The sequence below is a fragment of the Manis javanica genome, chromosome 2 (genome assembly GCF_040802235.1).
Source record: "Manis javanica isolate MJ-LG chromosome 2, MJ_LKY, whole genome shotgun sequence".
Lineage (NCBI taxonomy): Eukaryota > Metazoa > Chordata > Mammalia > Pholidota > Manidae > Manis > Manis javanica.
In genome coordinates, this window is record NC_133157.1 from 226,092,583 (window position 1) to 226,109,999 (window position 17,417).

At 65.8% G+C, this 17,417-nt stretch overlaps 1 protein-coding gene across 10 annotated transcripts in view; it reads right to left on the minus strand.

Annotated features, from left to right (window-relative positions):
* PLEC (plectin) overlaps positions 1–17,417 on the minus strand; it is a 51,344-nt gene that overhangs the window by 12,896 nt on the left and 21,031 nt on the right. For 6 of the 10 annotated variants that reach the window (XM_037023301.2, XM_073230325.1, XM_037023314.2 and 3 more), the window contains 25 exons: positions 10,391–10,452; positions 9,906–9,995; positions 9,000–9,077; positions 8,758–8,850; positions 7,779–7,945; positions 7,083–7,198; positions 6,905–7,011; positions 6,705–6,824; positions 6,532–6,627; positions 6,218–6,345; positions 5,857–5,950; positions 5,315–5,469; positions 4,927–5,236; positions 4,768–4,845; positions 4,526–4,687; positions 4,281–4,385; positions 4,111–4,206; positions 3,876–4,001; positions 2,668–2,820; positions 2,418–2,572; positions 2,210–2,336; positions 1,932–2,115; positions 1,693–1,850; positions 1,429–1,607; positions 64–202 (listed from right to left, as the gene is read on the minus strand). In XM_037023301.2, the coding sequence (XP_036879196.2) occupies positions 64–202; positions 1,429–1,607; positions 1,693–1,850; positions 1,932–2,115; positions 2,210–2,336; positions 2,418–2,572; positions 2,668–2,820; positions 3,876–4,001; positions 4,111–4,206; positions 4,281–4,385; positions 4,526–4,687; positions 4,768–4,845; positions 4,927–5,236; positions 5,315–5,469; positions 5,857–5,950; positions 6,218–6,345; positions 6,532–6,627; positions 6,705–6,824; positions 6,905–7,011; positions 7,083–7,198; positions 7,779–7,945; positions 8,758–8,850; positions 9,000–9,077; positions 9,906–9,995; positions 10,391–10,452 (3,278 nt within the window). Of the gene's footprint in view, positions 1–63; positions 203–1,428; positions 1,608–1,692; positions 1,851–1,931; positions 2,116–2,209; positions 2,337–2,417; positions 2,573–2,667; positions 2,821–3,875; positions 4,002–4,110; positions 4,207–4,280; positions 4,386–4,525; positions 4,688–4,767; positions 4,846–4,926; positions 5,237–5,314; positions 5,470–5,856; positions 5,951–6,217; positions 6,346–6,531; positions 6,628–6,704; positions 6,825–6,904; positions 7,012–7,082; positions 7,199–7,778; positions 7,946–8,757; positions 8,851–8,999; positions 9,078–9,905; positions 9,996–10,390; positions 10,453–11,160; positions 11,369–14,046; positions 14,188–15,517; positions 15,782–16,356; positions 16,489–17,417 lie in introns of those variants that run through there. The other 4 variants (XM_037023317.2, XM_037023308.2, XM_037023320.2 and 1 more) reach the window with 4 other exon arrangements.

Consider the following 17,417-nt stretch of genomic DNA (forward strand, 5'->3'; position numbering starts at 1 on the left):
TGTTGGCCCCAACACCCACACCCTAACCCTCACAGTCAGGCACCAGCCCAGTGCTGCTGGCACCTTCAGCGCGGCCTTGGTGGCCTCCAGCTCTGGGAGTGTGGCGGGCACGGCCTGGGCCTCCTTGAGCTGCTCCTCGTGGGCCTTGAGCACCTCCTCAGCACCCTGCGTGCTGCGGATCACCAGACTGATGGTCTTGAGCCTGGGGGTTGGGGAAGCAGGGCTGATCCAGGGACAGGGGCAGGCTTGGAAGAGCAACGGGCTTCGGGGAGAACGGAGGCCCTGGGGAGGGTGGATGGGGGCCTCTGGAACACCAGGATGCTTCAGCTCTCGCCTAGTCCTAGGAGGAGGCTGTGCTGCCAGGGAAACGGGAAGCTCCGAGGCCCGAGACCGAGAATTCCTCAGTTAGCAGCCCTGGGGCCTGGGAAGAGATAGGTCTTCCAGCCCCAAGTCTGGATAAGGGGGACACTGTGGGTCAGGAGAGTGACCCGCCTCGCATGGAGGGTGCCAGCATTTGTGAAAGGGCAGGTGAGAGGAGGACGTGTTTGCAACATCACAGGCGGCTGTGGAACAGATCAGAAACAAAGACAAATGGGGAACACCACCAGGCCCTTGGGAAGTAGATTGGCGTGGGCCTGGGTAAAGGGCGATGGAGGCTTTCTCACTGTGCTTCTCAAGGTGAAGCTCTGAACCATGTGAGTGTACGCTGAAATAAATGGCAGAGGGCAGAAGACCACCCTGGGGCTGGAGAGGGGGACAGGAAGGCGTTTCTGGGGAGGACACTGCATTTCCCCAGGGGCAGAGGGAGAAGGGACAGGGCAGAGGTTAGAAGACCAGGTGGAGCAGGGTGGGATGCTGGAAACCTGAGAAGACCTCAGCATTGGGCCTGTCATGCACCCCCTGCAGGTCTCACCCACTGCCCTACGCAGGCTGCCCCTGCAGGCCCTCACCCAGCCCCCTGCCAAGAAGCCCCTCCCCTTGAGGCCACTGAGCCCACTCATCTGGACCTCACAGGCCACACCCCCTCCTGACCTCTGCAACAGGAGAGAGTCTCCTCTGTCCCCCCCTTCCCCACACCACTGACATTCCGCAGGTGGGACACTTGCAAGTCCCGACTCCCACGAATCCCCACCTCGGTGAGCTGTGCCCAGCCCCCTGCCCCCACCCCCAAATCCGGTCGTCAGGAGCTCCCACCTTCAGGCACGTCGGCACTGCAGACCCCTCACCACCTCCACGCTCCCCGCTCCCCATTCTGGTGCATGCTATCTCCCAGCCACACCTCAAAACATGGCCCACCTCACTGGTCCCGTCTTGCCCTCTGGCCCCGTCCTGCCCACCAGCCTATTGTCCGCCAGTATGTGGCAGTCACGCTCCCTCTGTGCAAGGCCCTCCTGCGACCACAGCCCTGGCCACCGACAATGTGCTCACTTCTCCAGGTAGATGGCGGACAGGCTGCGGACCTGCTCCAGTTTGCCCAGGGTCAGTTCCAGCTCTGAGCGCAGTGTGGGAGCAGCAGGTGAGGGCTCAGGCAGGGCCAGGACCTTCTCGGCCTCGGCAGAGAGCCGGGCAACCCCTTTGCCCAGACCTTCTACCTCGGCCTGCGCTTTCTGAGGAGACAGAGGCGGCAAGCTGACCAAGAGGCCAGCAGGGCGCCCCTGAGCCATGGCCGGGGAGGGATGGGAGAGGGCCTGCCTGCTGCTCGGCGATGCGCTGGGCACACTCCCGTGCAGGCTCCTTGTCCAGTGGCAGCCGCAGGCGGTGCACGGTGCGCGATTCACAGGCCTCCAGCTGCAGCCGGATGTCTCTGAGCTCCGAGATGCAGCGCTGACACCGTGACGCCTCCTGCTCACCTGGGGACATGCTCACTCACTTGGCTGCCCGCAGGCCTGCCCTGCCCACTGGGCCTGCCCTGCCCCCACCCAGCCACCTACCCTGCTCTGCGCTCTGCAGCAGCTGTTGGTAATGGCGGCTGCAGGAGCTGTACTCCCGCTCAGCCTGCAGCCGGTCCTCGGGTCCAAAGCCACCAGCATCCTGGCTGTCCTGCAGGAAGGCCCGGTAGTGTAGCTCCAGGCAGCGCAGGGCTTGGCGCTGCTCCTCTGGCTTCAGCGTTCGGAACTGTGGGTAGCACACAGGGCTAAGCATGGGTGGCCTGGGCCTGCAGGAAGCCACCTCCTGTCCCCACCCGGAGATCTACCCTGGGAGGCCATACCGTGACCAAGGACCAGGAGCGGATGAGCTGCACATCTCGGCTGAGGCTCTGCCATGCCAGAAGGCTCTTCATGTCCACATGCAGCTGGTGCCACAGTGCAACCAGGTCCTGGTGCTGGGCCTCCAACCTGGCAGGTCAGGATGGTCAGAGGAGTCTGGGTGCCCGCCCACTGCCACCCACTCTGGATGCCAGACACTCTGCCACTCACCTGACGACAGCCTCCTGGGCCTCCTGATTCGGCGGGGGCACGAGGAAGCACACGGAGGGCACGGTGGCCTCACTGCCAGAGCTGCTGAGCACCTTCCAGTGGGATGGCTGCGCAGGACCCACCAGCTGCCACTCGTCACCCTTGTGCACGGTCACCTGCAGAAGCCAGAGTTATCATCGTGCATGGCCACACACACGTCCACACCCACTGCTCCTCCTGGGAGCAGCCATACTCCCCTCCCCCACTGCACCTCTGCCTGCTTGTAGTCGCACACAGCCAGGAGGGGCATGTGGCCCCGCACGGGGTGAGCTGGGCTCCGGGGCTTCAGCTGCACAATGGCCCTGGCCCGCTTGGCCAGACCTGAGAGATGTCCCCTGTACTCGGTAAGCTGGTCCTTCTCGTCCTGCAGGGGGGGAATAGCACAGAGACCCTATCCAGCATCCAGCCACCACAGGCCAGCACGAGGCTCCGTGGAGACCCGCAGGCCTGCTCTGAGCAGTGAGCAAGGGCGCACGACGCCCAACCCCATCCAGAGACCAGGGGGCCTTCCTGCTGTCACAGGGCGCAGTGGGGCCAGACACTCGGAAAGAGATCCCAGTGACCCTCCATCCTTCCTCCCCGGTCAGGGCCAAATGCCTCCCCCCTCCCCTTGCCCCAGGGCACAGTGCGTCCGCCAGGGGAAACTCTACATTCTGGGTACAGCTCTACATTCTACCTTCCCCTCCAACCTCCTTCCCTCCAGGGCCTCCAATGGACCAAACCCCACCAGGGCCTATCCAAGGCAGATGACCAGAGTCCGTCCTGACGCTTCCTGCACCTCGCCCTCCCTCTCCAGGCCAATGCTACAGCCAGCAGAGCTCCTAGGCCCCCCGGTCTTCAGGGGTCCCAACTGCTGACCACGGGAGCTGCCAGCAGGCAGAGCCTTCCAGCCTTCTTTCCTGTACCACTCCCACCAAGTCCTCCCAAAAGGCCCTGGGGCCCTCCTGGGTGCTTCCACCCCTGCACGTGGCACACAGGCACCACACCCCACTGCCTCTCTGCCCCTTCAGCCTTCAGGCCAGAGCGGCCAACAGACCCATCCACAAAGGGCTGGGGACACAGCAGCCAACGCAGGCCTCTGCGAGCTCAGGGGCTCCAGGAGAGGGGGAGCCCATATCAGCTCGGGGCCCCTACCTGCCAAGCTCCAAGGCCCTGCCCCTTGCCGCTCAGCTCCTCCCACCCTGTCCACTACACGACCTCCACCCCTACTGGGCCCCCCACAGCCACCTTCTGGTGGCTCCCCACCTCCAAAGCTCCCACACAGCCCAGACACTGGCTCAGCCCCTCCCTGAGCTCCACCAAGCCCAAGCCCAGCACCCAGGTCTGCCCCGCAATCCTGCAGGCCAGGAGTGCCACGCCTCAGCATCCCCCTGGCACCAGCAGCAGCGCACTGGGCCCATGGCCTGCGCGGCTGCTCACCTGGGCGTCCTGCAGCAGGTCCTCAAGGCGCGTGACGGTGACAGAGCGGTCACATGTGTACTTCCTGTGCAGTGTCCCCTGCAGCTTCCGCAGCTGCTCCTCAGTCTCCCGCACGTCTGTGAAAAACTGGGGCAACGGGGGAGCAGTCACCCCAGGCTGTCTGGCCCAGGCTGCCAAGGCTGATGCCAGCCGATGGGGCACCAGCCAAAGGGTCTGGGGCTGGGCCAGCGCCCACCTGGAAGTAGGCAGTGTTCTCCTTCAGGTGCGCCTCGATGCAGCAGCACAGCTGGAGCGTCCAGCTCCACTGGGTCTGAAGGGCGGCCTGGAAGGACTGTGCATAGCCACCCGGTCAGGGTCTGCCCCGGCCCAGGGGGTCCGCAGCCCACCCACCCACCAGGGCCCCACCTCCACTGTGGGCCGGGCAGGGTGGTCCTCCCGCAGAAGTCGGTCACCGGTGTTCTGGACCTCCTTAATTTTCTTTTCTTTCAGTTCCAGCTCCCGCATCAGGGCCTGGCACAGAGGCAGCAGGTCTCAGGGACGGAATCAGGGACACACTAGGGTCTGCCCGTCCGACATCAAGCACCGCCCAAGGTCCCTGGCAGGCTCCGTCCCAAGAAGGGGTCATGGAAGGCTCCGGAAGGCGGCCTCACCGAGTAGCTCTCCTTCTTGGCAGCCATGTTGGCATTGTGTTCACCCCAGTCAAAGCCCACCTCCTCCTCCTCCTTCTCGCTCAGCCACATCAGCTCCTTCGTGGCGGCTGCCACAAAGTTGTGCAGGCTCTCCAGGGACCGGAGACGGGCCTTGGAAGAGTTCTGTGGCAAGCAGGTGTGTGTGAGGCCCACCTGCTGCCCACCTACCCACCTGTCTGTCTGCCACCCGACCCCCTACTCACCAGCAGCTTGGCATACTGCAGGTCCAGTCGACCCAGGCAGTCTCGGTAGGCACCCCGTGGAGCCGGGGAGAGCTGGCCCTGCAGGACACGAGGATGGGTGAGGCCTGCAGTGACCAGGACTATGCCACCACTCTGGCCACCCTGCAGGCACCCACTCACCTCGTCAGTGCGCGCCCGCTCGACCTTGGCCCGGAACTCCTCAATGGACTGGTGCAGGCCACGGTGGCTGCCTAGCTGCGCCTCCACGCTGGGCAGGTCCACACCCCACTCGGCACTGTCCACCCGGCGCTGGTTCTCCTCCACCCAGGCCAGCAGGTCCTGCAGGTAGCGCAGCGTGGAGTCCTCGAGCTCAGGGCGCCTCTGCGAGCTCTGTAGTGTCACCTGAGTCATGGGGGCAGCTATACCCGCTTTCAGTCGGAGGTTGTGCTCAGTGCGGATGGCCACCAGGCGCTCATGCAGGCGGTACACCCTGAGAACAGCGCAGAGCACGAGGGTGAGCCGGCCGGACCAGACCGCACACCAAGGCCCCGGGAGGCGTGTAGCCTACCTTCGGTACATCTGCTCGCCCTGAGGGTGCCGCCCATCCTTGAGGGTCTGCACATCGTTGAACAGCAGCCTGATCATGCCATCCGCCTTGTCTAGGTCACGCTCCACCTCCGCTGCCCGCTGGGGTGCCTTGCCTGTAGCCAGCAGCCGAATGTCCTGTAAGACGGTCTCCATGACACCAGGCTCTCCCGGGGAACGGGGATTGAGCCCAAAGGCCTCTGCTAGGTCCAAGGAGCCTGACCTTTCATGACCCTGTCTTCTGTCATGCACATCTGCAAACCCCTCCCTCCTGCCGAGACCCCGGCATGAGTTTCGGGTCCTCACTACCACCCCCTGCTGACCTAGGACAGGGTAGGGCAGCCTCTTCTGTGCCCTGCCTGGGACCCAGAAGCCAGCTTAACCCAAAGCTAGCAGTCAGCTGGCTGTGCACCAGGAAGGAGGGGCTAGTGGTGCCAGCTCCCCGCCCGCTGGCCTGCTGGCCACAGGGCGTGGCGGGTCTGGGGCTCCTCCTGCCTGGCCCAGCCCCACCCGCCGCCCCCTCACCGACTGGAGCAGGGCGTCGGCCTGGTTCAGCTGCTCCTCGCACAGCCCAGCCTCCATCTGCAGCTTGCTCACAATGCGCTGAAGACACTCTAGCCTGTGGCCCAAAGCAGTCAGGGGCAGTCCAGAGGGGTCAGCCCACCAGGCCCCAGGATGCCACACAGCACCGCCTTCCTGCCCACCCCCCTGCCTCCCCAGCCCTCTGCAGCCCAGTCACACTGGCCCAAGTGTGGGTTTCCCAGCCCTGGGGAGGATTTCCTCCCCAGGCAGTGACTCACCCTCGGGCGACTTCTCTGCCGCCACAGGGCCCTCCCCACCCCCACCCACCCTCCGCTGACCACAGCCCCGCCCAGTGCCCACCCACCTCTCATATTCGCCCCGGAGCTGCTTCTCCCGCTCCAGGATGGCCACGTGCAGCCGGCCCCACTCTTTCTCCACATCCAGTGGGTGGTAGCCAGGGGGCACCTTGAGCTGACCTGCTTGCACCGCCCCCTGTGGGTAGGGGCCCACTCAGGCCTGGACCAGCAGGAGACACAAAGCCACCAAGGCCCCCAGCCCACCTGACCCAGACCAGCCCTGGTCCCCAGAGCTCGGTGGTAAGGACAGGCCATGCTCAGTGGGGGGGACCCCCAGGCCCTTGGACTGCCTCACTCACCTCCCTCCGGCACCTCAGCTCACCTCCAGGGACTGGTAGATGCCCTTGGACCGGGTTTTGTCTGCCTCCTTGGCTGGAAGCTCTGTCTCCTTAAACTTCAAGAACTGGCACCACAGGATCTGTGGGGACAAGGGATGTCAGCAGCCAGCCTGGGCCCTGTGGAGGGCATGTGATCCCAGCTGGGCGGACAGCCCACCTCAATCTCCTCAAAGCTGGTGGGGACCTTGCGCTCCTCGAAGGCAGCAGTGTGGTGCCTGACCCACTGCAGCAGGAGCAGGGCCAGCTCCCGGTACTCCTGCCAGCGCAGCTGTAGCTCCTGGGGACCAGCACAACATCAGGGGGTGCCCAGGGGTGTCTGGGCACCGTCCCACCCTGGGCCTGTAGGCTGCCACTCACACTGGCCTTTACCCCGTCCTGCGCGTCTGGCACACGGGGCATGGCGTCGTACAGTGACGAGACATACGTGATGATGGACTTCTCGTCGGGCTGGGGGACGTCCACATCTGTGGGAAGAGGAGGATGGTCAGGGAGCCGCAGGCTGCTCAGGAGGGTAAGGGCAGGGGCTGGCACGCACCCTCGGGGTCCAGCAGCCGGGTCACTCCCAGGTCCCGCTCTGCCACGGAGAAGGCCTGGTCCAGGTTCTCCAGGTTGGTCTGACGATACACTTTGCTCATGTCAATGAGCACAGGCCTGCGGGCAAAGGAACAAGTAGGGCAGACAGGCAGGGACAAAGGCAGGTCAGCACCCAGAAAGGGATGCAACAGGCAGACCCTGCCACAGAACCCAAGCCCCCACCTCCCCTGAAAAGCCCACACACACCCCTACCCCCAATCCTGCCCACAAAGGTACCCCATATGTGGACACTGCGCACTGAGGCACCCACCCCCAAGAGCCCTCGGGGCCTATAGTGGGCACATGCCCAGGGTGTGATGCCCAGGCTCCCTGCAGCCACCTTGCCCCCAGGCCCTGGGTGGAGGCTGAGGACCCCAAGGGGCTCCACCCCTTGGCCTCGGCACCCAGGCCCTTCCTGGGGCATCTGCATGGGGGGAGATACTGCTGTAAGGACCAGCAGCACACTGACCCCTTGGCCTTGGGGAAGCCATGGTATCTCTGGAAGGCCCAGGACGTTGTCAGGGCGGGCAGGCCGGCCCCAACTCATCCCCGAGGGCAGCAGTTCCCAATGTGGCAGAAACCCCTCCCGCAATCCTCCCTGCCCTGGCTTGTTTGGAATTGCCCAGCAGAGGTGCCCTCTGCCCTGCAGGGTTCCTACCTGTGCCGGTGAATGATGGCATTGAAGAGGCGGCCATCACGCCAGCTGGAGGTGAAGTTGTCACAGCGCAGGCCCTGGTAACCTTCCACCATGCGCTGCGACCACAGCAGCAGCTTCTCCTTGGCTGTCATGTCCTCTGACTGCCCACTCACCTGGATGTCCGAGATCTGCCCCACGCAGCGGGCAGGGCAACTTGGCACCCAGCTGGGGTACACAGCAGCCCCGAGGGAGCCCTAGGCCCCCCTCCACCTTGGGGGAGCTGCTGGGACCCAGCACACAGCAGCACCACAAGCCCAGGCCACTCCAGCCAGTGAAGCCAGAGTCGGTCACAGCCCCAGCCCACTGCTCCCTCCGTCTGGCAGGGGCCTAAGGCGTACCCTGCCCCCTGAGCTGGTGAAGATGGGCCCTAAGAGAGCAGCTGCAGGTATCAGAGCTCCCCAGAAACCCCAGGCCTGGAAAAGGGTGTGCTGTGTCATGGTGGGGTGGGGAACAGGTGAGCCTCTCTGGTCTGGGGAGGGTCTCTGACAGCTGGGCCTGGGCACACCGGGGCCATGGCCTGGCCTGGCCCTGTACGTAGTCCAACTTTCAGGCAGGGGTCTGCTGGCCAGTCTGGCTTTCTGTACATGCCAGCCTGTCCCTAGCTATCTGTCTGTTGGCCTGGCAGCCCGTGTGACTCAGCTGCTCTGCCAGCCAGGCTCTGCCTGCCCAGCTCCCAGATGGGCAGCTTCCTGTGGTGAGTCAGCCGCTGCAGAGGTGCTTCTCCAGGGCTGCACCACAGCAGAGAATGCACTCCTTGGGGGCTGTTCAGGGCAGGCAGGCCTTGGCGAGAGGCCTGGCCCCCAGGCCATGGAGCCAGCCAGGGCCGGGTGTGGGCAGGCAAGGAGGCTCTGAGGTGCCAGGGTGCCAAGGAGCCAAGGGCCCCGGCGCCAGGCCGACACCCAGCCAGGCACCAGGCCAGCCCCGGGGACTCCTGCTCTACCTGGAAGTGCAGGATGATGGTCCAGATCAGGCCAAGGGTCAGCTTGGGGTTGCCATCGGCAATGTCATCATTCCGAATGTTCACCAGCTTCACCTGTGAGCAAGCTGCCCTCAGCCACACCCACGGGCCAGACAGGGAGGGGGCAGGGCAGGGGCAATGGTGGGGGAGGGCAGGAGCAGTGAGAGGGGAGGGTTGGGCAATGGGAGGTGGGGGGTAAGGGGGAGGGCAGCCGGCAGCCTCACCTGGCGGTGCCGGAGATAGTCCAGGGCGATCTGCACGTTCTGCAGCTTGTGGAAGCGCATCCTCCCCTTCTCCCGGGGCTGTGGGGGCGGGCAAGGCCGGTCATCTTCCACAAAGGCACTGCTGGCCTGGGGCTGCAGATCCCAGCCCACCCTCAGAAGCCCACAGCATCCGTGGTGCCCCAGCTGAGGGTCTTCCCCAGTGGGGCAGCAGCCCCTCCCATGTCCCCAGTTTACCCTCCCAGCTGGGAAAGGGGGACTCCTGCCCAGCAGGGGCTTGGGAAGTCCAGCAGCCAGGCCCAGACTGCAAGAAGGAAGGAAGGGGAGGGAGGAGACAATAGCCAGGAAGCCACGGGTGGAGGTCAGTGGCCCTGGGGGAGGGGGTCCTCCGGCCTGGCGATGGCAGCCCAGCCCAGCAGTGCAGCAGGCCCGACATCGGGCAGCTCGATGCACAGCCATCTGCCTGCCAAGTGACAGGCACAGGTGGGGGGCCACACTGGCCACCAGCCCCAGGTGAGCCACGTGCTGCCGTAGCCAGCAGGCACAACCACTCACCAGGCGCGAGCTCCTGATTACGTCCCGCTCTCTTGGCTGCCCAGCCAGAGCAGGGCAAGGGGTAAAGGGCAGAGGTCAGGGTTCAGAGTCCAAGCAGCAGAGAAACCAAAGCAGAGCAGAGCGTGAGGTTACGGTCAGGACTCCAGCACAGGAGGCAGCAGGGCTGTGTGCCCGAGGCATAGGGGCCAGGGCCAGGGCCAGGCCGATGCTCCTGACCAAGAGGTGCAGTAGGGGACGAGGCCAGGCTAGATGCAGTGGGCATGTGGGAAAGGCCCCAAGGAGAGAAGGCAGGTGGGGGTGTCCAGGTGGCAGGCAGGCGGGGCCGCGAAGGGGGTGGTGGGCAGGTGTGCGTACCAGGCTGTCCCCTGAGAGCACCTCCAGCAAGGAGATGAGATTGTGGCCATCCCGGAGATCTTCATACAGATCGCTGATGTGCCTCTGGGCCTGTGGGGACAGAGAGGCGGGGCTGGCCACTGGTCTCCGGACCACCACCAAGCCCTGGGGTGGGGACAGGCTTCGGCCCCACAGGGCAAGCAGCAGGAGGCACACAGAACACACCCCACCCCCACGGAGGCACCTACCTCTGCCCTCCAGTGCTGTAAGGAGTGGCCAGGAGGCGGGGGGGGGGGGGGGGGGGGGGGCAAAGAGACAGGAGCAGCGTGGGGAGAAAAAGAACAGAAAATCACAGGCTCAGAGGTAAAAAGGTGAGCTTCCCAGGCCAGCAGGGTCACCGTGGGTGAGCAGGGTGGTCTGTTCTGACTGGAAGGCAGCCTCCCTCCTTCATCCCTACCCACCGTCTCCTCCACCCTGCAACCTGGCATCACATGTGGGACACCAACCTTGATAAGATGTTTGTTGACCCACTTGGTGAAGGTTTTCTTCTGCACACGGTCCCGCTCATCTGGGAGAGACAAGGCCAGTCACCTGGGGCCTGGGAGTCGTCCAGGAGCCCTCAGGAGGTGGCCAGCGCGCGGACAGTGGCCGGTGCCTGAAGAGGGTCTCAGAACCACACACTGAAGCTCTGCACAAGCAGGCCAGGGAGACTAAGGTGCCCGGGCCCTGCCCAGCCCCGTCCAGGCAGCACAGTCAGGGGAAGGGGCTGTACACAGCAGGTGCCCGCTGCTCAATCCCCCTACCGTCTCCCTCCAGGGGTGGGAGGTCCAGGCCTGGAAGCCACACCCAGAGGCCAACAGCGCACACACACAAGTCCCAGCCTGCCCCACCCCCATACTCGCTGTGTAGGGGGCCAGGAGGCTGGGACCTGAGTGGGGACTCCAGGCCAGGTCCTGGGACTGGTCAGGGGTGTGGGAAGGAGGAAGGTCCCCTCAGTGTCCTCCCATCAGGGCAGGCACCTTCTGAGATGCAGTCCCACCCAAGGCCCCGAGGCCACTGCTGCCTCACCAAGCAGGCCGGCCCTCTGTGCGGGGCACGTATGGCTCCGGACCAGCAGCTCTGCACCTGGACCAGGACGTGACCCCTGCCCGGGGCCCCCGCCCGGCTCAGAGCCTCAGGGTCCGGCCCCACCCCGCCCGGTGCCAGGACCCTGCCCCAGGGAGTGGGCCCTTCCAGCTGGGCCAGCCGGTCCTGCCCGGGGGGAAGGGGATGCCACCTTTCTTGCCCTCAGAGGCTCTAAGCACAGCCAGGTAGAGGTTGTCCTCCGAGCTGGTTCTCTTGCTGCCCAGGCCCTCGGGCGCGTGGGGCCGGTGCTGCGCCATGGTGCGGCCGGCCCCGCAGCACGCTGCCCCTGGCCCCCAGGTGCTCAGCTCCCGCACCCCGCGTGGCACCCAGGCGTCAGGCTGGCCCCACACAGATCACCGTCTCACCCCGCAGCGGGACTCGGTGTGGCCACACCCGGCCGGCTCCACTCCTAGCAGGCTGTCCCCGCCCCGGGGGCCCCACCCGGCCCTGCCCACCCGCAGAGGGAAGGAGGAAGGCAGCCCCTCCCCCACGGCCGCACCCTCCGCCGACAGAAACAGGAAGCCCAGGGGTGCGCGCGCGCGCACACACACGCGCGCCCCCGCCCTGGAGGACCTGGCACCTGGACGCACACTCACTGGTATAAAGGTCCAAGACCAAACGCCATCCCCACAGCCACCCCACCACAAGGAGGGTGCCCGAGTGTGGCCAGCCCCGGGGCCCAGCGGCTGTGCCCTTCTTCAGAAAACCAAGATCAGGCTTCAGACCCGGCCACCCCCCTTCCTATCCCAGCATTTCGCCCAGCTAGAGGTGGAAGGGACTCCAGGAGGGAACCCCCTCCTCACAACCAAGCTTAGCAACATCTGGTGGGGGGCAGTCAGTGGCCATCCTCCTGCAGCCCTGTAAATCAGGCTTCATGACGGCACCCCACACCGACAGCCCCCACCCTTGCTAGGCTCCACCATGCCACTGCTTAAGGCCCACCGTGGTCCTGTGCCCACCTGGCCCTTCCTGAGCTGCCCACCAGGCACATCCTGGAGCAGAGCCCAGTCTGGGGGCAGATACACCGCAGGGCAGGAGCGGCACATAGCTGAGCGCTGACTCACCGGGCAGGACAGCCCGATCTGCAGATCTCTGCTCCACGCTGGGGGGGGGGGGGGGCTGGGGGGAGTGGGAAGCACATGAAGGGGGCCCAGCCAGTGAGTCAGGGCTGGGGAAGGGGCTGGGCACGGTGACTCATCAGAAAGGAAGCCCTACCTGGGGGCTGCAGGACAGGATGGGTGGGGGCTGTTGGCAGCGGGCAGGGCTCAGATGGCTGCCAATTCAGGGTTGTAAAGGTGGAAGACAGGGCAAAGGGCGCAGGGGCGCAGCCTGGGACCTCGGTGGTGGACAGAGCTGCCTATGGCCAACACTGGGACTGCCCTGGCCCCTCCGACCACCACCGCAGCTAAGAATGCACGCCCCGACCACAAGAATTTTCCAGTCGGCCTCTGGCTTGATGTGATCCAGCTGTGAGCCGCTGCCCCTCCCCCGCACCTCACAGCTTTCTGGGAAAAGCTGGCCCCACCCAGTCCAGCTGCCCTCAGCGGCCACACGAGGGTGCCCACGCCAGGGGGAGCTGCTCACACTCCGCCACCCTACACCTAGGGGGCACAGCCAGACCCCGGCTCTGCCGTAAGGCTTATGCCCCTCCCCACCTCTGCAGATGCCCCTGAGGCTCCAAGCCTGGACTCTGAGCCTGGCAGGAGAGGCAGAGACCTCTTGCCATGCACACCCCCCCCCCCTGAAGAGAGCAGAACCTGAAGAGGGCCTGGGGAGGCTGGGCCAGCTTGGTGGCCCCCACGACTCTCCCAGGCAGCAGTTCACTTTCCAGTAGCCCCCCAAAATCCCACATTTCACGCCACGTTGATCAGCGCTTCCAGCACTGGGCAAGCAGAGAATGTCTCACACACACCCCACACACCCCCGGAAGCTTGTAGAAAGGCCTCCCCAGGAACACCCCACTCCCCCAGCCACTAGTGCTGAGCACCTGCTACAGCAGGCTGTGGGCTAGTTCATCAGTGACAAGGTGAGTCCCCGCCTGCAGGAGTGGGGTGTCACTCTGGTGACGTGTACGCACAGCTTAGGCCCCCCGGAGACACATGAAGAGGTGGAGACAGGGGGCTCCAGGGGAGGCTGCAGCCTGCAGGAGCCAGGGTCCGGCACCCAGGGTTTGCGTGAGCACCCATCCTAGTCCCAGATCAGGCCCCTTCTCCGGCTTTGGCCCCCAAGAGGCCTCCAAGGCCGCTGCCCAGGGGCAGGGGCAGGGGCGTGGCCTCCACCTGACTAGGCAGGCTCAAGCGCCAGCCCCACCTGGAGGCCCTCCTGCCTGGGCGTCTCCTTTCTCTGAGCTCCTCCCAGAGTCACAGAGCTCACCCCCGTGGCCCCTCCCTCCCTCCCAGCCCCGCCTGCCTGCCTGCCTGCCCGCCCCCTGTCCATCCAGTTTAGACCCTCAAACACACAAACAGCCCCTTCCAGGCTGGCGCAGCCTTGTGGCCGCCGTTGCAGGCTTTTCCAGCACTGCTGAATGCCGACGGGGCTCCCCAGGACCCCCACCAGGTCGCACCCCCCCCGCAGCACTGGTGCTTCTGCACAGCACCCAGTGTCCCCCCCAGCTGTCCACGGCCTGAGGTGCTTCCTCTGCCCCTTTCACAGATGTGGAAAGGAAGACTGCAGGTCCCACACTACTGAAAACATTCCAGATGGGAAGCCAGCAGACTGAGGAGGGGACCCTGCTGGCCAAGGAGAGCCCCGCGCAGCACCAGGTGGCAAGCTGCCCTCAGCACCTCCCCTGCCTCCTTCAGCCCGCAGGCGTCCTGACTGCCAACTGCCGGTGCCCAGAAACCAAAGCCCAAGCCCAGGTGCCCCGCCCGCCGTCCCATCCCCCACCCCCAGAAGGTATAAAGAGGCCAGGGACAGCACCCCGCCTTTCGCCCAGGTGTGTCCGAAGCAGAGCGCGGGGCACAGCTGCACTAGGCTGGCTCCGCCTCGCATCCCACGCTGCGGCCTGGAGGCCCGCGCCCCTCCCGGGGGTACACACCTACACAGCACAGCTGCGCGTGGAGGTAGCCCCTGCGGGCCTGCTCGCAGCCCCCGTCCAGCCAGCACAGCCTGTCCAGCACCTCCTCCTTCGGCGACGCAAAAGCGCCTTCCGCCCCGCAAGTGCCGGCCGCAGCCATGCGCCCAGGCGCCCTGGAGCCGCCCACCAGGACCGCGGCGGGGCGGCGAGGGGCTCCGCTTCCCCGCCCCAGCGGAGGCCGCCAGCCGCGCCACGCCGCTCCCGCCTCGGCAGCGTGCCGAGGCCCGAAGAACCGGCCCCTGGCCGGGTGCCCCGCCCAGCACGGCCAGGAAGCCGCGCCCCTAACTTGGAGGGAGAGGATCCAGCTCAGCCTGGGGTTCTGGGGGAACGGGGAGGCTGTCCACATAGACAAAGGGGCCTGGGAACTCCCCGGCCGCCCTGTTTCCCGCGGAGAGGGGCCCCAGGGGACGCCCAGGCGCTGGGAAACTCCCTTAGCCTGACATGCACCGGGAAAACGCTCCCAGGGATGGGGCGGCCAAGAACAGGGCACACCAGAGCCCTAAGGGGCACCACAGGGCAGTGACAGGAGGCAGCAGGCAGTGGGCAAGGGAGTGGGGCAGGGAGGGCCGGCCAGATCCAGGGGGAAGAAGCCCTGGCCTTCGAGTTTTACTGACCGCCTTGCAGCTGAGTCACCAGCAACCCCCCAACGCCAAGCCTAGAAACCCCACCCTGACTCAGACCTCAGGCCTGGCACCCAGGCTGAGCCCCAGCAGCCCTGCCTGGGTACAGTCCTGGCCACTCCCTGCAGGCAAGTCCCTACAACCTCCGTGTCCCGTGAGGGCAGTCCTCTGGCCAGAGGCCAAGTCCCTGCAGCCCCACCCGGATCCACTGGCTGGGGCAGAGGCGAACCCACACGCTGGTGCGGAGCAGTCCCGTACTGGATATGGCTGCCACTGGCTGTAGCCCAGAGCGGTGACTTTGCGTAGGGGAGGGCAGAACGCAGTCTGGCTACCTGCCCTGCGGCGTCCTGGGCCCTGGCCAGCCCCACCTCAGTCCTGGGCGGGAGTCTCTCCCCAGACCTGCCCCAGGACACCTGCCCTGCATCTGCTAGGGGTGGCTTGAGCTGACAGTCAACCTGTGCACCATTTCCCCAGCGCCTGCGGGGCCTGTCTTCCACAGGGGACCCTCTTGCACTCCCCACATCCACCAGTCCGGAGGCCCACAGCCTCTCCTTCACTCACCCACCCAGAACGCGGCCAGAGCCTCAGCCACCCCGGGGGAAAAGGGCAGGGTCTTCAATGAGGGTAGGAGGCAGGGGACAATAGCTTTCCGACCACGTGCTAGTACTTAGCAACGGCACAGGAAGGGGGCGGCGCAGGGAAATGCAGGGGTGGGAGGGAGGTGGCCCGTCGCCCCGCCCTGCTTCCAGCCCACTGGCGGGGCAGCGGCTGGCGACCAGCGGGCCCAGGCGGTAGCTGCCAGCGGCGCTTACCTTGCTCATCCTGCGCCCGCCAGCGCCCCCTGCGCCAGTGCCATACGGCAGCCAGCGTGATGATATGGCCCACGACCACCAGGGAGGGAAACAGGCTGCCCGAGGGCTCCATGGCTCTGGGGCCGCACGGCCGTGGGCGGAGCAGGCGGAGCAGCCCTTCCGAACCGCTGTGTGAGGCCGGACAGACCCCTCCCTTCCCGGTGAGGGGGGCGCCCCGAGACAAGGGCCCGCCCCGCAGGCCCGCCCCGCCGCACTGTCTGCCGGGCGCCCCCCGGCCCGCTGCACCAACTGCTCCTCCTCCCTCCCACCGCTGGGCACTCTTCACCGCCTCCCGCGGCGCCCAGCTCAGCTGTCCCCGCGCAGAGCTGTCGCGCTCAAGGTTAGCTCAAGCCTTAACCCCTGCTTACCCACAGCCACACCCCGGAGGAGGGGCCTGCGGCGACGTGGCCAAGCCGCAGCACCCCCACCAGCCTGGACGGCCTCAGCACCCCCACCCGAGGGTGACCGCCGTGCCCGAGCACTCCATTTAGCCTCCAAGAGTGCCCCCTGGTGACAGCTGCCTGGTGCCCAGGGGGATGCATGCCAGTGCCCCAGCCCTCACAGGGCCTCCCCCCAAGCTTTCAGCTGACCCAACCAGGCTCAAAGAAAAGCACCCTCCCCAGAGTCCCAACGCCCCTCATCCATCCATGTGGGCTAGCAGACAGAATCAGAGGGAGGGGCCAGGGTGGTGGCCTGGAAAGCAAGCTGTGCGCAGGGGCATTAAGGACAACTCCTTCCCTTGGCCCCCAGCCCCCGGCCCCACTGGCTCTCACAAGGCCTTCAAAGGCTGCCCCACCTACCCGGCACGATCTTCATTGGGGACAAAAGCAGGAACCCACCAGGCAGACAGGGAGTGGGTGTTGGGTATGGGGAGGGTCACGGCCCTCGGAGGCAGCGGCCGCAGACAGTGGTGGCCTGCGGTGGGTGGAGGGCACGGTGTGTGCTGTCAGCAGCGCCCCAGTCCATGGGGGAGGGGCAGGTGGGCAGGGGGCCCACGGGATATAAATACCCAAGGAAGGCGAGCAAGGCCCGTCACTTCCAGACTTAGAACATGACGTGCAGAGCGAGGGCAGGGGGGCCGCAGCCTTCGCTGGAGTCCAGTCTGACTGGGCGGTGCCACCCAACACCCGAGGCTCCTACCGGTGAATCTAATAATAAGAAGCCGCCTGGCGGATCCATCTCAGAACGAGGCCTGGCATGGGCATTTGGAGCTTGGGGGTTCATGTCCCCATGGGAGGAGGTGCAGCCCCGCCCTCCCCCACCCTGTCCACCTCTTGGGGTACACTTGGGAAGGGCCACCTGGACAAGGGGACGCTGTTCCCTTCCTCCCAGAGAGCCCCGCACAAGTCACTCAACACAACACCTGCCCCAGAGGGACGGGACAGCCTCCCCAAGGTCAAACCACCAGCCAGAGACCCAGGTGGCCCCCAGTGAAGCTGCCCTGTGAGCACAGGGCTGAGCCTCCCCAGCCAGGCTGCTCCCGGGGCCTGCCCTGAGCTCCACCCCAGACCCCACGCGGCCCCTGGCCTACAGAAGGCCCGCCCCACGTCCTGGGCTGCCCTGGACCTCAGGGCACTGGGGAAACAGCACATGGAGAGCACAATCTCACCCCTCTCCTTCCAGGAGGCTGGATGCCCTTGGGCCCTGGCAGAGGGCTAACCTGGAGGGAAAGGACTATATCCCATCGGTACTTCCTGTGCACCAAGCGCGATTCTATTTTAATCCTCAGGAAACACTATGAAGCAAATCCTCTGCCGTTATCACATTATGCATATGGAGAAACTGAGGCACAGAAACGTGACATGCTCGCCTGGAGTTGCATGAGGTCGTGACAGAGCCCAGGTGGTCTCTGGCGTGCGTG